The sequence below is a fragment of the Chenopodium quinoa genome, unplaced genomic scaffold (assembly GCF_001683475.1).
Source record: "Chenopodium quinoa cultivar QQ74 unplaced genomic scaffold, ASM168347v1, whole genome shotgun sequence".
Lineage (NCBI taxonomy): Eukaryota > Viridiplantae > Streptophyta > Magnoliopsida > Caryophyllales > Amaranthaceae > Chenopodium > Chenopodium quinoa.
Window position 1 is genome coordinate 2,549,546 of NW_018744239.1, and position 19,987 is coordinate 2,569,532.

General features: G+C 32.8%; 2 protein-coding genes across 3 annotated transcripts; one reads left to right on the plus strand and one right to left on the minus strand.

Moving 5' to 3' along the window:
* The first annotated feature begins 3,879 nt into the window (after positions 1 to 3,879).
* On the plus strand, positions 3,880 to 9,274 carry LOC110694135 (aldehyde dehydrogenase family 2 member B7, mitochondrial-like). Of its 2 annotated transcripts, none has more exons than XM_021871302.1 (11): positions 3,880 to 4,147; positions 6,337 to 6,474; positions 6,552 to 6,694; positions 6,785 to 6,938; positions 7,086 to 7,315; positions 7,533 to 7,622; positions 7,829 to 8,002; positions 8,102 to 8,239; positions 8,376 to 8,513; positions 8,594 to 8,655; positions 8,748 to 9,274. In XM_021871302.1, exons 1-11 carry the CDS (start codon positions 4,081 to 4,083, stop codon positions 9,019 to 9,021), a joined length of 1,608 nt encoding a protein of 535 aa, XP_021726994.1. In that variant the 5' UTR covers positions 3,880 to 4,080; the 3' UTR covers positions 9,022 to 9,274. The 2 variants fall into 2 exon arrangements, with proteins under 2 accessions (XP_021726994.1, XP_021726995.1); XM_021871303.1 differs by having other exon boundaries at positions 6,340 to 6,474.
* Positions 9,275 to 12,756: 3,482 nt separating this feature from the next.
* Positions 12,757 to 15,206, minus strand: LOC110694137 (probable xyloglucan endotransglucosylase/hydrolase protein 33). The gene is made up of 4 exons (XM_021871304.1): positions 14,494 to 15,206; positions 14,312 to 14,412; positions 13,996 to 14,204; positions 12,757 to 13,324 (listed from the first exon to the last, which is right to left on the minus strand). The coding sequence occupies exons 1-4, from the start codon at positions 14,735 to 14,737 to the stop codon at positions 12,916 to 12,918; spliced, it is 963 nt and encodes a 320-aa protein (XP_021726996.1). The 5' UTR covers positions 14,738 to 15,206; the 3' UTR covers positions 12,757 to 12,915.
* Positions 15,207 to 19,987: the final 4,781 nt, after the last annotated feature.

Consider the following 19,987-nt stretch of genomic DNA (forward strand, 5'->3'; position numbering starts at 1 on the left):
ACCCGATCCCCATCCAATAACATCACATGGGCTTAAGAGCTCTGGCCCGCTCTTGTTTTATGATAAGTATTCGGTGCCCTACTTTTTTGGAGGGGCTCCTCTATTTCATGATTTCATCATTGTGTTTTTTGTACAAAATAGTCAAATAATTTATCACAATATTACGGAGTGCTACCTAATAGCCATTACTCATTATTCATGAAACTTTTTCTGAAGGCTCACTAGTAAATGACAATGGTGGATGATGATTACGGACAAATAAATTTCTAAAAAAAAATTGGTTAAATTCGACATGAGAGGCACGATGGTGGACTACGAGCATCTTATAAAAATTTGGTATGAGCATGATGATTGGCTTGCTTCTTTTCGACCAATTTAAAAAATATATACTTGGATTTGAATACAAACATTATCAAGTGTATTTGTTGGTACAGGACGTGAGTCAAGCATTGTGTGCTTAAACTGCATTTATAACATATTCACACATGTTTAATATGACAAAACACGACATAACACGATTTTTTCTAGGTCTAAGAACAACCCGATCCCCATCCAATAACATCACATGGGCTTAAGAGCTCTGGCCCGCTCTTGTTTTATGATAAGTATTCGGTGCCCTACTTTTTTGGAGGGGCTCCTCTATTTCATGATTTCATCATTGTGTTTTTTGTACAAAATAGTCAAATAATTTATCACAATATTACGGAGTGCTACCTAATAGCCATTACTCATTATTCATGAAACTTTTTCTGAAGGCTCACTAGTAAATGACAATGGTGGATGATGATTACGGACAAATAAATTTCTAAAAAAAAAAAAACCAATCTAAATTTCTAAAACTTTGCAATTTTCTAACAAGTACTCGGTATTAAACATTTTTCAGATATTGAAAAAAATCTTTGACATCATTGACAACTACTACTCCTAGTCTCCTACAATACTACCCAAAGAACAAGTTGAAGTTTGGGAGATTTTATTTTCTCATCAATACTACCCTTTTCAAGTTTTCAACAACGACCACCAATCCTCCACACGGATTCTCACTCAAGTTATCATCAAGTTCGCAACAACACAAATATTCTTTTTTATTTTTTTTGTTGTAATGTGGAAAAAATTACGGAGTACTTAAACTAAAAGATATTGCTTGATGGTTTGGATTTTTTCAAGACGGTTAAGGACCTGTTCTCATACGTTGAAATTCAGTTCAGTTCAGTTCACTTCAGCTCCTAATTTCCTTCTCTTATAAAATGTTTAATTCAGTTCAGCTCAGCTCAGTTCAATCAATGAAAACAAGCCCTGAGTCTTATTCTTTTGGACTTATTTTTCAAAATTTTTGAACTTTTATTTACTTCACATTCTTTTAGTCCAAAACAACACGATTAAATATTATCATTGAATTTAAATCTAATTAAAAATTATGTATAAAGTTGTAATGCATCTTTTTCATTGTTTAACCTTGTTTTGGTAGTAGATTAGCATTAGCTAGTCAAAGATCTATTGTGTTCAAGCTCCGCTCAAAATGTGAGTTTTGACCAAAATAGTTGCGTGTCAACCATAACCTATTTTACATTTTTACCTGAACTAGAAAAACCTAAGAAATATGTGTTCATACTCAACTTGTTCCATCTTATGACTCGAAATTCATTTCATTTATAAAATAATATGATAATTATTGATTTTTTTGGCCTTGAATAACATGAGGTTGGTTGTATAATTAATTATGAATGATTGAATGACTACGTTTATTAATAATTTATCTTATTTGGATTTTTTTGCATGGATGAAGGCACTTGGCGTGTGAACAAAATTGGATTTGGTTTTTTTTTTTTTTTTTTTTTTTTTTTTTTTTGTGTGTGTGTGTTTTGGGTCTTTTTCTTGTCTGTCATAGTTTTGATTGCATTTCCGAGAATTTATAGTATGAATGCACCATATAAATATATACGGAATAATTAGGAAAATTTGTCTAGGAGGGATATATGTTACTATTTTGTTTGAAAGGATCTTATATTTTTAAATTGGTCTAAAAGTACTTTATAAGTTAATTTTGTTGTTTGGATTTTGGAGGGACCTTGAGGTCGGAATCCGACATTAATTGTTTTTTTTCCTTGATGTTGACCTCTCATGTGATCTTAAAAAATGATCCTCTTTTATTTTTTTTCCATGATTTCTCTCTAATTTCCTTATTTTGATATGTGTCGTTTGAGGATTAGATAAGAGAATGAGGAATTGAAGGGAAATTGTGAAAAGAAAAAAAAAAAGTAAAGGGGGTCATTGTTTAAGATCACTTAAGAAGTCAACGTCAGAGAAAAAAGTCAATTATTGTCGGATTTCGACCTCAAGATCCCCCAAACAACAAAACAAACTTATAAGGTTTTTTTAAGACCACTTTAAAGTTTAAACATATAATGTCCTTCCAAACAAAATAGTGAACATATATGTCCCTTCCAGACAAATTTTTCGAGTAATTACTTATTGTGAATTTGCGATTGTTTTTTTTTTTTTAGAAAAATTTGCGATTGGTTGATCACACTTAAGAAAGTAATTACTTCAGTATTTTATTTTCATTATTGAATGAAAGGGAAGTTGGACATGCAACATTATCTCTTTTATGCGTCCGTCTGACCATTTCAAAATACATTTTTTATTAGGGACATTTTTAGATATAAAGATTAAAGGGAAATTCTACAATATAACTCGCAACTTTTAGAAATTTTACGATGTGTTTTTACTTTTTAAAACTTCTACATAGTAATTAACCAACAAGTTTATTTAGGGACTATATAGTAACCTTGCCGTAAACTCACCGTTAATAAATTCTATTAGTGGGGCCCACTTTCCAATTTTTAATACTTTTTATTGATTTTTGCGCGTTCTAAAATATTCCGTTTAAAGTTTAGGGGCTATTTTGGTTCCAAAGGATCCAAATTGAGCTTAGATTTGGCAAATATGAAATGTAAATACCTTGTTTTGCGTATTACGAAATGTCTTTAGGCGGGAAAATTTTTCATGAGAAAGCAACACGTGTACAATTTGGAGAGAGTGATGATATCAATGGTTGCTACTTTTATAGACATAAAATACTCATAGTTAAAACAACATAAATAAGTGTGAAACTCTAAACAATTGTATGTTGAAAAGAAATGAGGAAGTATTTAACTATTCTAAGAAATTTATATTAAGCTTTATTTAGTATCATACGCAGTAGTATTCCGCTTTTAAAATTTTATAAATACTATTTCCCTATGACCTTATCTCTTATTTTATTTTATTTTTTTGAAAGAATGACCCTATCTCTTATAATCACACCATGCAACTATTGAATTGTGTATGAGGCTAGGCTGAGTGTTATTAAAAAGAATAATAATAATACAAAAAAAAAGGAAAAATAGATTTGAGTGAGAACCCTAATCCCAATTGCTTAACTTAGACGCAAAATACCATCCATATGAATATATGATCCAATAATGTCAAAATTGTCATCTCCTTTGACAAATTAACACATTTCCTAAATATGGAGATTAGTCTTCCTTTGATTCTTCATTATTCCTTTTTCTAATACAAAATGTTCCCCTTCTAAATTTGCATCTAAATTTGCAACTATTCCATCAACAAAAAAATATAAAAATAGATTTACAACTTTGTTGTTTTTTAAAAATAAAACCTTCTTGTAGTGAAATACTCTTAAAATAAAACTGTATCTTACGCCGAATTTATAAAATGATAGTAACTTATTTTATTGACTTTAAATATTGACTGAGATAACAAATATTAACGGATAGGAAAAAGCTAACACGTCAACACCATGTATAGTGAGACGGAGAATTCGGATTCTAAAAAAAGCGACCCTAATAAAATCAAGTCACGTATGGCATATTGGTATGTCCAAAACGTTGTTGTTGGTGAAGTGAGAGTGAGTTGGTTTTTCATGCACCTCCTCTCCCACACTCTTTTCTCATTCATCATTTTCATTTCATATCGACTTCATTCCCCCTAATCCCTATATTTAAGGAAATTTTCATATAAAGAAGCCTAAAAAGATACAATCTTTTCCACTTTCTCTCTCCTCAAATCACTTGAGAAATGGCAAGCCGAAGGGTTTCATCTTTGTTATCTCGCTCACTTTCACCTTATCTCACCTCTTCTCCTGGTAATTTACAACAATTTTACCCTTGTTTCTTCCGAAATTGTTATTAATTTGGTTGGATTTTTGTTCATTTTGATTTTGTTTGTTTGTTTATATTATCTTTCTGTTTGTTTTGATGGGTTTGTTGGTTTACCCTCATTTGATTAATAATTTTAGATGTTAACCCTGTTTTTATTTTGTTGAAAAAATATCAATTCATGAATTTTGTTTTTATTTTGTAATTTTTATGTTGATGCTACGTTTGTCACTCAATCTGATTCGGTGGGTTTGTTGATCTCACTCTTCTGACTGACCATTTGTTCTTGGGATTTGAATTTGACTCATAATTCCGGGTTTTAGGATAATGATACTATATCCGTATAGGAAACTAAACATTAATTACACCAATCGAAGACATAGTTTGTCATGAATTTTTATGCTGGACCATTTTATTAGATACTTGTACGGGGTATATTTAATGCTTATAGTCATTCCGCTTGTGCACCTTGTGCTAGAGATACACATTACACACAAACTAGTTTTGAATTTTGAATGTTTAGAAAGTTCTTGTAATTTGTGCTCGTAAATTGTAATGCCTTTGTTGTTCATTCAGAACAAAAATAATACGAAGTACTCCCTCCGTCTCTTTATTAGAGTTCCCTTTCTCTATAGTAAAACTTATTGTGTGTGAAGTCTCAAGCTCACATAGCTTTGCAGAGTTATTGCATGTTGATCAAGTGAATCAGGACAGTCCAATTGCCAATTGCTAATTTTTTTTTCAGCCGTCAAAGGAATCTTTAGCTCCTAATTGAGGAATGTTAAGAATTACTGTTTTGTTCTATGAAAGTTGTTCAAGGTTATTGGATTTACATAGAATAATTAGTGATTCAATCATTCACCTCATTTGTGTGGGTCCATTTTGATTGGCGGGCGGCAGGGTTTCAACTTCTAAGTTACCAAACAAATTAGTGTGATAGGAAAAAAGATCAACAATGAAATGTCACTTTTGTAAAGTGGTTGATATTTTCGACTAAGAGGTCTAAAACTAGGAAGCATGAGATTCATTGTTAAAAACAATTATTGATGTTTACTTGGATTTGATTGAATTTGGCTTTATTATAAGGGGCATCTTATAAGGGCTCTACTGTATGTAGATAGCAGTGTTCTTGAAACGCGTCTGTTCCACTATTAGTCGTTGTAAATTTGTAACAATAGTAAAGATAAGTACAATAGGGGGAGTATTGATGTAGTTTCCATGTTAGTACAAAAAATTTCCATTTTTTTTTTTACGTCTAGGGTTGATTGCAAATATTGAAGTATGCAATTATGTTCACTTGGAATAATGGAAGACAAATGATGAGTAGAAATAATTTGATGCTAGACTGATACCCCATTTCTTGCACCCACTAGGGTACCAGTTGGATGGATGGTTACATCACGTCTATGTTAATTACAACGTGTTCACATTTGTAAACATTGTTACTTTTGTTAGCCAAATTACACCCTGCTGCCCCCTGTTTCAATGTTTTTTAGTAGAACTTCGATTTTTGGAGAGTAGTGATTATCTGATGCCAAAAAGGCCACAACTTGGACTAGGTACTCTCTGCTGTTTTTTTTAGTCAATGGACAAGGATTATAAGTTTCTTCCTTGAAAAGTCTGAGCCAATGATCATTCAACAGAATTTAGGAATTTATAGGATGACAAAGGTTTTGCCTTTTGCTTTAGAGTGCTTACCTCTTGAATGTTATGGAAGAAATGAATAAAGATACTCAGACATATGAAACATTGAAACTTTTAACAACTCACAATAGCTCTAGGGTAATATAGTTTCCAATAATCATACACCTAAGTGATTTTTTATAGCTTGCCATATAGTATCACTACGTTTGTGCATCTATTGTTGAATCCTTTGTAAATGTGTTTTAGGATTGCGCTTAGATCTCTGTATATACTACTGCTTTTTTGGGGGTCGCATTACGAGGTTTAGAACGTATGTGACTGATCAGATGTCTGAAAAGGGGGGAACTTCTTTGATCATCATTTGTTGGTGTGTAGTGATTTAATATCTTTATTTTTTTTTCCTATTGTGTACTGATAATTATGAATAAATATGTACAACACTGATATTCTAGTAACCATTTTGCATTAAAGGAAGACTTTTATTTTTCTTTCAATGATCGATGAACTCAACATTCTCTAATGTTTTTTTAAGTAGGAAGGAGCTCCTGTATCAGGAGAGGACTTCCAAAATACAGCACTGCTGCTGCCATTGATGAACCAATTACCCCACCAGTGGATATAAATTATACAAAGCTTCTTATTAATGGCAAATTTGTAGATGCAGCATCAGGTATTTTCGAATTTTCTGTTTAATTATCTGATACAAATGTGATATATTTTCAATACTAATGTTTGCGCTTATTGTAGGAAAAACTTTTCACACAGTGGACCCTCGGAATGGGAAAGTGATTGCTGATGTTGCTGAAGGAGATGCCGAAGATGTGAACAGAGCAGTATCTGCTGCTCGGAAAGCATTCGATGAAGGACCATGGCCAAAGATGACAGCTTATGTAACTAAATTTCCAAAAAGTTGTGAAATTATACTTCGATTCACAGTTATGAATATGCTGTAATCCAACTTTACTGTTGATCTACTGCAGGAAAGATCAAAAATCCTTTTGAAGTTTGCTGATCTTATTGAAAAGCATAATGATGCAATTGCTGCTTTAGAAACATGGGATAATGGAAAGCCTTATGAGCAAGCTGCCAATATTGAAATACCTATGGTTGCACGCCTTTTCCGGTACTATGCTGGTAAGTAAATACTCCATAATTAAGATTACCCTTAGCTATGACATTTTCTTGTAAATAAGTAACTTATATAGCAAGGTTGCATTTCTTATATTTTGTGGCCCTAGAACAATTTACTGTCAGAGAACTTATTTTGATTTCTGATCCCAGGTTGGGCAGATAAGATACACGGTCTCACTGTTCCTGCTGATGGACCGTATCATGTACAGACTCTGCATGAACCAATTGGTGTAGCAGGGCAGATTATTCCATGGAACTTTCCCCTTTTAATGTTCTCTTGGAAGGTTGGACCTGCCTTAGCTTGTGGTAATACAGTTGTTATAAAGACAGCAGAACAGACTCCTTTGTCAGCACTTTATGTTGCTAACTTATTTCATGAGGTACTTTCATTCTTTGGTCATGAACTTGATTATGTTTGCATGTGATAACTATCCCTTCTCATTTGCAAGAGAGAAATGTAAATCTGAGAAATTTCGTGGAAATTGACTATCGTCCTATTGATTGATCAACCAGTCTCTGATTAGAAATACACTTTGCATCTGTCTTTCAAGTTATCTATTAGTCTCAGACAATTACTGATAACTTGTGTCATCACAGGCTGGACTCCCTCCAGGCGTGCTAAATGTGATTTCGGGTTATGGACCAACTGCTGGTGCAGCCCTCTGCTCTCACATGAATGTGGACAAGGTAATTAGGAATGTCTTTTGTCTTTTGTTTTCTGTCTAAGTTTTCAACTTCTTGGAAAACTCTTTGAATAATTTTCCTCTTTTGAATGTTGAAACTACAACCATACTAGACTAATTGATTAAGGCTATATACTTTTCTGTTAATTATATTATGCAATAGAGGCTGCTATATAGTGCTTAGTAGTCTCAACCTATTCTTTTCCATAGCTTGCTTTTACTGGATCAACTAGCACAGGAAAATTAGTTCTTGAATTAGCCGCAAAGAGCAATCTCAAGCCTGTTACTTTGGAGCTTGGTGGGAAGTCCCCATTCATAATATGTGAAGACGCAGATATAGACCTAGCAGTGGAGACTGCTCATTTTGCTTTATTTTTTAATCAGGTATGAGCTGAAAATTTTCATATATGAGTTTGTTTTTTGTTGTTGGTTTGAAGGCTCGTAATCCTAATTGCTGATCAAGTGATTTGCGTCTTTCTTTAGGGACAATGTTGTTGTGCTGGGTCTCGTACTTTTGTCCATGAAAGTATATATGATGAGTTTGTTGCCAAAGCTAAGGCACGAGCTGCAAGCCGATCTGTTGGAGATCCATTTAAGCAAGGCATTGAACAAGGTCCTCAGGTAATCCATATACAGTATTAATCTCTACAAGTCTTTGTCTTATCATTTATTTCCTGGCTTTTAATTGCAATAAACCATTTGGTTGTTCGAACATTTTGTTTGATTGTGTTTATGGTGGCACTTTTGAATTATGTAGATTGATCCAGAGCAGTTTAATAAGATATTGAGGTACATAAGATCTGGGGTCGATAGTGGAGCTACCCTGGAAACAGGGGGGGACAAATTAGGATCAAAGGGCTACTACATAAAGCCCACAGTTTTCTCGGATGTAACGGTATAAAAGCCTAGCTTCAGTTTTCCTGACAATGTGCAGTATTACAAGATTCATAGCTAATCCATTATAACTGTCTTCAGGATGACATGTTGATAGCACAAGATGAAATTTTCGGTCCAGTGCAAACCATCTTGAAGTTCAAGTGAGTGACATATGCATACATTTATACAGAAAGAAAGAAAAATATATACATACAAAACTTTTATTAAATGCTGTCCTTGTCTTGTTCCATAGGAGCATAGAGGAGGTGATACGCCGAGCAAATGCATCTGAGTATGGACTGGCAGCTGGAGTTTTCACTCAGAACCTCGACACTGCTAACACTATATCACGCGCTCTAAGAGCTGGTACAGTGTGGATAAACTGTTACGACATCTTTGATGCTGGAATCCCTTTTGGTGGGTACAAAATGAGCGGCATTGGTAGAGAGAAGGGAATTTACAGCTTGCAAAACTACTTGCAAGTGAAGGCCGTTGTCACTGCCTTGAAGAATCCAGCTTGGCTATAGAGTAAAAACTATTTTCTTTCCTAAAATAAAAGGCGGCTAAGCTCAATCTTTATATCATTTTATGCTTTATCATCAAACATTGGTGGTGAATGATGATGATGATAAAAGATCCTTATCTGATATACGGAGTACTTCGTATATTGCAATTAGCAGTTAGATCTTAATGATGTCGATAAATTTGGTTTATATTGTTAGCAACGCTTGATTTTGAATGCTGGTATGTTTGTGAATTAAAAATCTCTGTTTTGTAAAACCTTACATGTCACTCCGCCGATGTGCTAAGAAGAGAACGAGTGAACACAACCAAATTTAGCTGCGCTGCAATATAAATGCAACTATTTAACGTCATAAATTTGAGTCGTAATTCAAAATGTATTTTCACAAGCAAATAATTACTCCTTCCGTCCCTAAATTACATTCCTACTTCTCTCTATTATATAAATGTTAGAAGTAGGAATGTAATTTAGGGATGGAGAGAGTACTTATTTAACCTATCTCTGCCGCTAATTACCCATCTAAATTAACTTTTTGGTTAACATTGACCGTAAATATCACGAGTAATATATGAAAACTCAAATTATGATGTAAAATCCCATGAATTTGATTATAGGGATTTGAGTTTTGTGGGAACTCAAAATTCCTACATTTTGTGAGAACTCAAAATTCTTAAGAAGTTCTACTTCCCCCATATCACCAAATTTTTGCCAACCAAACAACATACAAAATTTGCAATTCCTAGGAAGTTTCAATTCCCATGTTTTATTATGTCAACCAAAGTTGATATGCTACTAGTAGGAAGACAAAGATATACACAATTAGGGGCCGTTTGGTTGGGGGTAATCAGGAAAGGGAATGAGAATCAACTGGCCTGATTTTTGTTGATGTTTGTTTACCACTTTCTTTCATTCCCTTTCCTCTCTTCATTACCCCAAATCCCTCTAAGTTCATTCCCCACCCCCCTAGACTTTTCCATTCCATTCCCTAGCCACCACCACATCACCACCTTCCTACCTCCACACACCAGCGAGAAACCCAACCACCGCACCACCCATTGCTTCGCCGCCTCTCCGACGACGTTCGCCGCGTCTCCGACGACCTTCGCCGCGTCTCCCCCTCCCCGTAAAACACTCTTCTCCTCACGCAAACACTAACCCAGCCCCTAAAAATCTCTCCCTCTCCCCGCAAAACCGCCGTCCGACCCTCCCCCACCCTCAAAACCCTAGCGCGGCTAGGGTTTCGAGGGTGGGGGAGGGTCGGACGACAGTTTTGCGGGGAGAGGGAGGGATTTCTAGGGGCTGGGTTAGTTTCTAGGGTTTTCGGGGTTGATTCTCAGGGAAGAGAGTGATGTGCGTGTGCGGCGAATGTGCGGCGGAGGGCGGCGAAGGTGAGGCTGGTGGTTTGGGGGACGGATGGTGGCTACAAAAGGTGAAAAGTGAATGAATTAGGTGGTTGTGGGGTGGTTGTGTGGTGGTGGGTTGATGAGATTGTTTCCCTTTGTTTCTAAAACAAACAACATAGAGAATATTGGGTATTTTCATTCCATTCACTTCCATTCCCTTTGTTCATTCCATTCCGTTTACCCCGGATGAACCAAACGGCCCCTTAATGAATCGAGCAGAGTATGTTCACTACACATTACTTTATTATGGCCAAGTAATTCAGCACCATATATTACAGAATATTGCAAAATTATACAAGTATGTTATAACATGGATACTAGCCCTCTCTATTTATTTTTGTTTTTAAATTTTTGTGGCTGTTGTTGATTATTAATGGTGAATTACTCTAAATACTTTTTTTTTTTTTAATGAGGAAATGTTACTCCAATAACATTTTCTCATGTTTTGGCTTTATAGATTTAAAAATAAACACAAAATCTTACTAAAGATCCTCTGTTAGTCCTTACTTATAAGGTTCACGTGATTAATGGCCCACAAATGCACAACAATTATCTAATAAGAGAGTAAAACAACTTCACTAAACGTGTAATTATTTGAGAGAAATATAAGCAGTCTTTTGAAAAATGATGACTATTATATTTATTTAATGATATATAATATGATTGGTTAAGTTTTTCAATTTATAAAATAACCATAATTAGTCTTATAATATCTACAATATAAATATAAATTTTGAAAATTTTAATCCAACATAAAATAAATATTTTTTGAGATCATATAAAATAAGAATAAAAATTACATAAATGAAATAAAAAATTTGATAAATCAAAAAAATGTTGATAATACTATTTAATACCATCAATAAAACAATATAATTAATTACTTTGAACAAATATGTGGTCGTGTAGTTCCGCTACTACAAGACATGTTAAGGCACACGGTCGTGCGGTTTTGGTCTGTGTGGTTATGAATTGGGCTGTGGCCTAAATTCAGTTTCTGTTTTGAAGAGTTCTATATATACCTTTAGGGTTACCCTTAGCCAAATCAGTTGAGTGGTTATTCAGAAATATGAGAGTATTTTGTGTTTTTCTCATAGGTGAGATATGTGAGAGATAACATTATAAATCTAAAAGACAATCAATCTATTTTCAGTGAATGGTCACAAATCTATTCTGAATCTGTAATATGTTTTCCTTAAGTCAATAAAACTATTACTCTCGCCTGCCTGTGGACGTAGCCAACACATTATTGGTGAACCCTGTAAATCCGTGTGTGTTTTTCTTGTCAATTTTACATTCACCATCTATTCTTTCTTGCATACGTTATAACAATTTTAATGCACTAATATGATCATCAATAATATTTTAATTGTGCATTGTAAAAATTGCACATAAAATAGCTAATATTTTGAAAAAAACACATTGTGATGCTTTTAACAAAGTTACATTTAACATTTAACAAGATCTCACTTGACTTTGTTTTCGTATTAGTAGTGAGAATTTATGATCATAATTTTTATAAATTTAACCTTTAAAAGAGAAATGATGCAACTATTGAGTAACAAAGATAGTGGATGGCCAATGACGTGTTCAAAGTGAACTATTTATCACAAAAAGGGTAGAACTACTTAGCATCATAATTTTGATTACAAATTTTTGGTTCAACTATATATACTAACTTTATATAAAACATGCCGAGTAATCCGTCGAACATAAATATTTTGTATAAAAATGGTACAAGTATTATAACAGGGAGTATGAAAGGGAGTAGTATATTTGTATGTAGAGTTTTATAATAGGTTAAAGGCTTAAAGCTGCATATCTAGGTGATATATATAGATGTGCCCATGTATTATTTGGACCAACTTTGTAAACCCATCAATAACTTTATATCTTTTCAAAAACATCAATTTTTGTTAATCACTTTCATAAAATATAACCTTTATGATTATGAAATAGTCAACTAAGGGAACACCGCAATTTCGTCCAAGCCCAAAATGCCCTATAAAAGGGATTTCAGGAATCAGAAGTATTTTGTGATACAGCTCATGAGATTTCTGCTCATCTTTTAGTTCAAAATGTTTATAGCTGTCTATGATTTAGACATTATTATGCACAAGTTGGATTTTTAGAAAAAAAAAAAAAAAAAAAAAAACGAAAAAGACAAAATTAACTTTATTTATATATATATATATATATATATTTTACTAATTAAAGAACTTTATTTTATATTGGATCACAGTAGTTTCTTTATTTAATGCATTAATAAATTAATTTTGTCGGGTAAAGTTTACTACTAGAATCTATGTTAAATGACAACAAAAGAGTCACAAAACTTAAACAAATCGTTACTCTTTAATTTCTAATATTGTGATTTTGGTACAATTTTCAAGTCCTCAAGAACTAATTACATATTCAATCTTGGTAAAAAAAATATATAAAAAATGTTACAAAAATGTATATATAAAAAAATTAATTAATTAATTGAATCCTAGTTATTTTGTGGTACATTCCGGTGGTAGGACTTTGTACCTACGTTTGTCTTTACAATAAGAGTAGATCATTTGCTTGCTTCTTGCCCATTGTAGTCCTTTGTTTTGTTGATTAGATAACTTAACAAAATCTTGGCCCTCAAGAGGGTCCAAACTTGATGGGCTACTACTCTTAGAGCATGATTTACCCGAAAGATCTTTCGGGTCATAAATGCAACCGGCCATCTCCATCTCCCCTAATGAAGCGGTAAATGGGGCGTACTTATAGTTAACCGGGTATTTTCCTCCATGGGTTGCCCAAGGTGAAGCATCCCATATTGTGGCATATACCGCCATAGGTTTTGATGGATAGGATGAAGACGTCGTTGGGGTTTTTTGCACTTCCCTAATTGGTATATTGTCTACTAAAAACCTGCATTTCGAAGAAAAAAATTAATTAAACTTACTATATATTAATATAACAACTAAATTAGCAGACATCCATTTAAGTTATTTTCTTAAGATAATCTACTTATGAATCCCTAATTTAGCCTATATTAGGTGTCATGCATTATGATTTGATTTCTTCTAGTAGTATGTTGCTAGGCATTTAAGGTTTGGGTAGGGAAGTTTGTGTCTGGTTGTTATGGCCAACTTGAAGTCTTGAAGTGATACAACTCATAGTGTTTTGAGTATGAGGTCCACAATTTATATCTTACCTATAAACCATTTTGTTCCAAACATAAACATGTTACAATTTTATTTTTCTTAATAAAATAATGTATGTTTCACTCTTATTGAATGCATGTATAAATAAACCTTCTTAAATTCATCAACTTTGTATCCTGTTATCAATTCTAAATAATGACTTCTTTTTTTCCTAACCCGTCCCTCAAATTTTGTTACACTGTTATTTGTACCTTAAATTGAGTTAATAGTAATGTTCCTTTTTAGCCATAATACTTTAGTTAAAAAAAAAAAAAAAAGGTTAAGAAAAGATTGGTTATATCGAGTTGTCATGTTACTCCATACGATATTAATTAATGTACAAAAAAAGTGACATGATTTTAGGTATAGTATAAGCTTAAGTTGGCATTTACTTACACAATATGATGACTATTCCATATGATGCTGTATTCATGAAACTGTGTAGTTGGATCAAACCATAGTCGAAATTTCTCTTCTCTCCCTGTTTTTACACTTCCATTTCCATACATATTTGTTTGCAAAACCCAATTCCTGCTTTTTTGATGCCCAAGTAACTCGAAATCGATCTCATCGTGGTTGTGTGGAAAAATATCTGAATTCGACATCTGGGGCCAAGGAAAAAAATCATTCATTTAGTCTCGCGGTTATTTATAAATAACCCAAATATCTTATGGAACCGTTGTATATTCTACATGCGTGTTACTGGACTTACATAAAAGGCGACAACAACTCCAGAGGTGAAACCAGGGGGAAGTTTGATAGCAGCACTAAAGAACCCATAATTGTAATGATTCTTAGAACCAAAACCTGCACCTGTAGTTTTTGATCATGTTAGATTATTACAAAATTACATTAATAAATTACTTAAAATTAGATAAAATAAAAAGAAATTACCTGTTTTTTTGTCAAGAGAAATCTTAGCAAAAGAACCATTGCCATAAATTTGAGCATTAGAGTCTCCAAACATTTGGGAGTAGTCCCGGTCGAAGGAAAGATGAGGGAAGAGGCTAGTTAATCGAGTCGAACTCGGCGGCACGCTTTGAGCGTTAGTGCCATGGTTTGATGAGCTTAGCAGTAGTATGAATGTAGACAAGATTATGGCTTGTAAATGGAGGTTCTTGCTAAGCAAGTATGCCATATTTTTTTATACTATAGTTTGTTTGTGTAATGTCATAAATAAAAACAGAGGATTGTGGTGTTGGACAAATGAAGGGTGGTGTATTTATATGGGATATTAGAGGCTGCTGAATGCTGACTGGAGTTGCTGAGTTGGTGCAAGCTGGAATTTTCTGTATTTCTTTTGAGGTTCCTCTTGTATAAATTAGTAGTATATGGTTTATTGTGTGATTTGTGTCATTGTTTTTATTGGATGTAGTTCTAGGTATTTGAACAAACCAACAAGACAACTCTATTCTTGGTGTTTGAATTGAACAAAATTGAAATGGATTAAAGGTATATGGATGATTCAATCAATTCCAAGGGACTAATAAGGGGATAGGATTCACTCGAGGTGTTTTTTTTTTTTTTTTTTTTTTTTTTTTCCGGATTAGATGTTTGATTGCATATAGAAAGACCCTTTCTTTTGTTGATTATTTGCTGATATATAAAGTTGCAAAGTACGTGTAAATTTTTAATTTTTTTTTTAATTATCGTCTACATATAAATATGAGAAAATTTATATAGATTTAATAGTGATAGAGTATAATATATATTCATGGGCATCAACTATTAGCTTAAGTTTTTGGTTAAGTCGATCCTTTAATACGGTATTGGATCAAGCGTGACTCAAAAGTCATAAGTTCAAATCTCATTCACCCCCTACTTTCAAGTGAAATATTTCGTGCAGCCCAACGACTCTAGCTTTCGGTTGAGTTGGTCATTTCATAATTAGATTATCAGTGTTTAACCAAATATTGCTCAAGACCTAAAGAAATGTATATGTAGTGTTAGTTATTGGCATTATAATTTTTTGTTATGGGTGAGTTGTTACTAGCTCACCTTGAATTGGCATGGCCAACACTTATCTTACTCTACCTTGGTGGTCGATTCTTGGTGCTTGTTGGAGGCAATTTAAAAAAGTGTTACATGATATCTTCTTAATTGGCGAAATATATATAAATTTAAGTATGCACTTTACACACCTAAAATAAGGCGTTCACATTAAATAGACCTTGGTCAAGAACCTAATGTAACTCGGCCATTTGTAGACTAGACGGACTTATTCCTAACCAAGGGAAATTTGGTAGCTTTTTACCTAGCTCGTTTACAAACAAAACATTTTGTATTACATTTGAATAGACTAACGGATAAAACCAAGCCTAATGCATTGTATAATCAAGCAATGCAAGTGGGGTTGTATAGTGTATCGAGTATGTTTGGCTTGAGAATAAAGTGTGGGACATGTAGAAGATGTAGCCATGTAAGACAATCAATGCTGCTGTTAGCTCTAATTTTCTATGGATTCTGCCAAGTGCAAGTATAAATAATACATACTCAATTTACTAAACTACAATTGTAATTATTTTTTTAATACAATAAGTAGGATTCTATTTGACAAAAAGATGTATTTTAAACATAATAAAATAAATCAGTTTTGACGGTTAAGTTTTTGGGATTAGAAGATGCGCAGAAAAACCAAGTGAACCCAACACCACGAATAATAACATATAATTAATAAGAGCCAAATCAGTAATTTGAGTTGATTTAAGTCATCACAAGTTGAAACCCTACCATCACCCTACTCACATGGTCTACTTGTTACGTATAATAATACACTTATATAGTTTTATACATTCCGGATCTTGTTAACATAAGAGTGTAAGACTCCAAACAACTCTACAATATTAAGTCCAAATAAATCCATTCTTAAATCTAAGTCTTTAAGTCATGCATATAATAAAAGTTACTTTAAAGACATTGACAATTGATGAAATTTGAGTGTGAAAATATAAAATGGAGAACTACAACTAGTTACCAATGTCAAATTTGTGAATTAAATTTGCTTGACCTCAAAATTCAAAATAAAAAAGTTAAATTTGAAAGTAGGTCGTGCCAAACTTGAGTAGACTTGAAACGTCTAGCATTGGCCAACCGTGTGAAAATATAGGGTGCATGCATGATGCATATATTCACCTGTAAACTTTATGGTTTTTATGAGTCCTCCTGTATTTGTACTACTAGCACTCCATATTTAATTCAAGTAGTTTCTTGTCATGTTTGTCTTAACACACTAGTGAAGTTTTTCTGACTTTTCTAACTTTACAATTTTATGAAATGCTCTTTTATCTTATCCAATTACGTAGAAATCTCTTATAAAATTATCTATAGGATCGGAAGAAATTTAATTGCAACCAGTGATAATATTATCCAAATGTTAATTACATAATATTTTGCTTTGATGGTCAATGTATGTTTATTAATTTATATATAGAAATTATTATTATATATTTTTTAATCTAATACGAAGTCTTATGTTGCTTCTAAAGTCTTAAGGGATATGGAGTATTCATTTAAGAGGTGTTGTTTGATGATTTGTGTCATTCTAGTCACTAGTTTGTTGATATGAATATGATAACACGCAATGAGTCTCATATATTGGACAATTAATATCACATTTTGAGCGATAAGTTTTATATTTTGACGAGTCTTAGACTTTGGATCTATCTCAAATATTAGGCAATGAATATCATATATTGGACAATGAGTATCAAGTTATGGCAACTAGTCTAAATTATAAATAATGAATTTCACATTTTGGTAGACATAAAAGGATTTTTTGTAAAAATAAAACAAGATAAAAGAAAGACGATTATTGTTTGCAATTTTATGAGCTCTCTGAACTTGATCCACTTACTTATCACAGCACACATTTTTTTTTTTAAAATGAGCAAATTAGCAATGAATTATTGCCTAGTCTTTATCAGTTGAATAATAGTTCCAATTATCCCAAAAAACGACCTAAGTCCTAAGCTATAATTGTTAATAGGAAAATGTTATACCCTTTAGAGCTACATATAAGCATTAAATATATATTAGAAAATCGTATAAATTTAGAAAATCATAAAAGTATAAACACTAATTACACTAACTTGCACATATTTTTGTCATGAAAACCTAATTTTATACAATTTTCAAAAGTGTATTTAATGCTTATACATATCTCATAGGACTGCATATAGCTTTACACTTGTTAATATACTTATAAATTCATTTGATTAAAAAAAAAAAAAAAAAAAAAAGGTTTTAGAATACCTACACAAGTAGGAAATTAAGAATGAAAGATGTTAAGCTAACACACCAAAATGTGGTCCAATTGAGATGAGGGAGAATTTAAGAAGGCTAACACAACATGACGCGGTGAAGTCGCTATGCCAGCTACTTTACACAAGTTTTATGTTAGCGACATCTTAGCTTGCCAGGCCATCTCATCATTGGTAAGCAACCCGAATGTAACCATCTTAATTTCATGCCACATTGATTGCCACCTTATTATCTAGTAGGGGCATAACTTGGAATTACGACCGATTGAGGTGGTAATTGGTTGTCTGGATTAAGTTCGGTTTAAGTAAGGGTTGGTATCAAGAATATTCACGAAACAAGGGAGTATATAGTAAATACGCACTTAGCATATGTTAATTTTTGTAAGTTGTGTGATTAAATACAATCAAGTTGATAAATAATACTCAGTTAAATTGAGTCATTTATTTTTCCCTATTAACTTCAGTGTCTTCTTTTCATGGTTTGAGCTTTTCACTAGTTACAGAGTATTTTGTATTGAGTTTTTATACATATGAATTTTGTTTGAGTTTGGAATGAGTCATTATTAGTTCATTACTTATTCAAGTCCGGTTAGAATGGCAAACAATTTATTAATCTATTAGACCGAACATTAATTAAACTATACCTCCAAGTTATTATTTTTGGAGGTATAGTTTAATTAATGGTTTACAAAATAGACTTGCTTGTAAATTAATTAAAATTACAAGCATGTATCTTCCCATTGGAATAGAAACATTGATGTAGCTAGATTAAAAATCCGACTCAAACAAGTTACGTTGATTGGTTTTTCAAAGACAATAGCACCCATTTAAATTATGACATTATAACATGTGTAAAGTAAAAATTACATTATTTATTTTTCTTACTACTTGTATAAGTAATTATTGGAGCACTTTGTAGCTATAAAATGCTCCGCATATATAATAGCTGAAAATATTTAGTGTGACGAGATAACCTAGAAGAAAAAAGAGTAAAAGGTGTAAAAAAGAGATGCTCATAGTCCACACTCAAATCACATTATTCTCTCATTTGATACTCAAACTAGTCAACCTTACCGTCCCTATCCCAGCTCCTGAATTCCGATTTCCAATTGGTAAATCTAGGGTTATTCCCCAGTCCCAACCTATGATTGCCACAACATTACTGGCCACTTACTTTTTTTTTTTTTTTTTTTTTTTTTTTGTGTGTGTGTGATACCAAATTCTCATTAATAATATAGCCCAATAATTAAAAATAAAGTGACTTTGCTGGTCTAAAATAAATTCCCTATAATAGATATGTAGTACTAGTATAATATATTCCTCAAAATAGAATATAAAAATTGCTGGTGATCGAGCTAGCTCAGCTCCTTTTCTTTTTTTGGCTAAAGCAGTTTAAAGCTTAATTAGTAAGTAATTCATGTATCAAAGACTATGATTTCATGTGCTTTGCATTACTCGTATCTAGTTTCAATTTTATTGAACAAAATGTAAGCATGAGCTCAACTCGTACTTGCTAGAGTTTCAAGCTAATAAAACCTGCTCAACTCGTGCTCATTAAAGTTTCGAGTCGAGTCGAGTAGCTCACGATCTGCAATATATATATATATATATATATATATATATATATATATATATAATTAAAGATTTACTCTTTCTCTTTTTATAATATAAATTAATACTTATTAAGTGTCAAAGTTATTTAAACATGGTAACTTTATTTGCAAATTTCATATTAATAAAATATGTTATCGAGTGGCTTACAAGCTTATAGAGTCAAGTTAGAGCTTGCTCAACTCGTGCTCGTTAACATCTCGAGTCGAGTCGAATTTGAGTTAAGTTAACTCGAGTCGAGGTTTAACCGAGCGTTGATTGAGTCGAGTTCAAGTTGCTCGCGAACTGCTCAACCCAATTAGTACCCTTAGTGGCTAATAGCTGTGTTCTAGTGACTAGGGTCCAAAGCTTCAAAATTCTCTTTTCCTGACAATTCAGCAGTTCTCTCATTACTACATAAGCCCAAAATGATTGCATCAAAAAATCATAAGCCCAAAATGAACTTTGTGGCACCGTGGGCCAATATGTATTGTCCCACATGACCATAAGTCCCTTTGTTACTTCTTGTCTTTGCAATA

What these genes read in the sequence shown, in the direction of transcription:
- LOC110694135 (XM_021871302.1), top strand. Translation starts at nt 4,081, where the DNA reads ATGGCAAGCCGAAGGGTTTCATCTTTGTTATCTCGCTCACTTTCACCT. An exon ending in ATTTGTAGATGCAGCATCAG is followed by an intron (nt 6,475 to 6,551) that starts GTATTTTCGAAT and finishes CGCTTATTGTAG; the next exon opens with GAAAAACTTTTCACACAGTG. An exon ending in TTGCTTTATTTTTTAATCAG is followed by an intron (nt 8,003 to 8,101) that starts GTATGAGCTGAA and finishes GTCTTTCTTTAG; the next exon opens with GGACAATGTTGTTGTGCTGG.
- LOC110694137 (XM_021871304.1), bottom strand. Translation starts at nt 14,737, where the DNA reads ATGGCATACTTGCTTAGCAAGAACCTCCATTTACAAGCCATAATCTTG. An exon ending in TTCTCTTGACAAAAAAACAG is followed by an intron (nt 14,413 to 14,493) that starts GTAATTTCTTTT and finishes CAAAAACTACAG; the next exon opens with GTGCAGGTTTTGGTTCTAAG. An exon ending in GAGTTGTTGTCGCCTTTTAT is followed by an intron (nt 14,205 to 14,311) that starts GTAAGTCCAGTA and finishes CCTTGGCCCCAG; the next exon opens with ATGTCGAATTCAGATATTTT.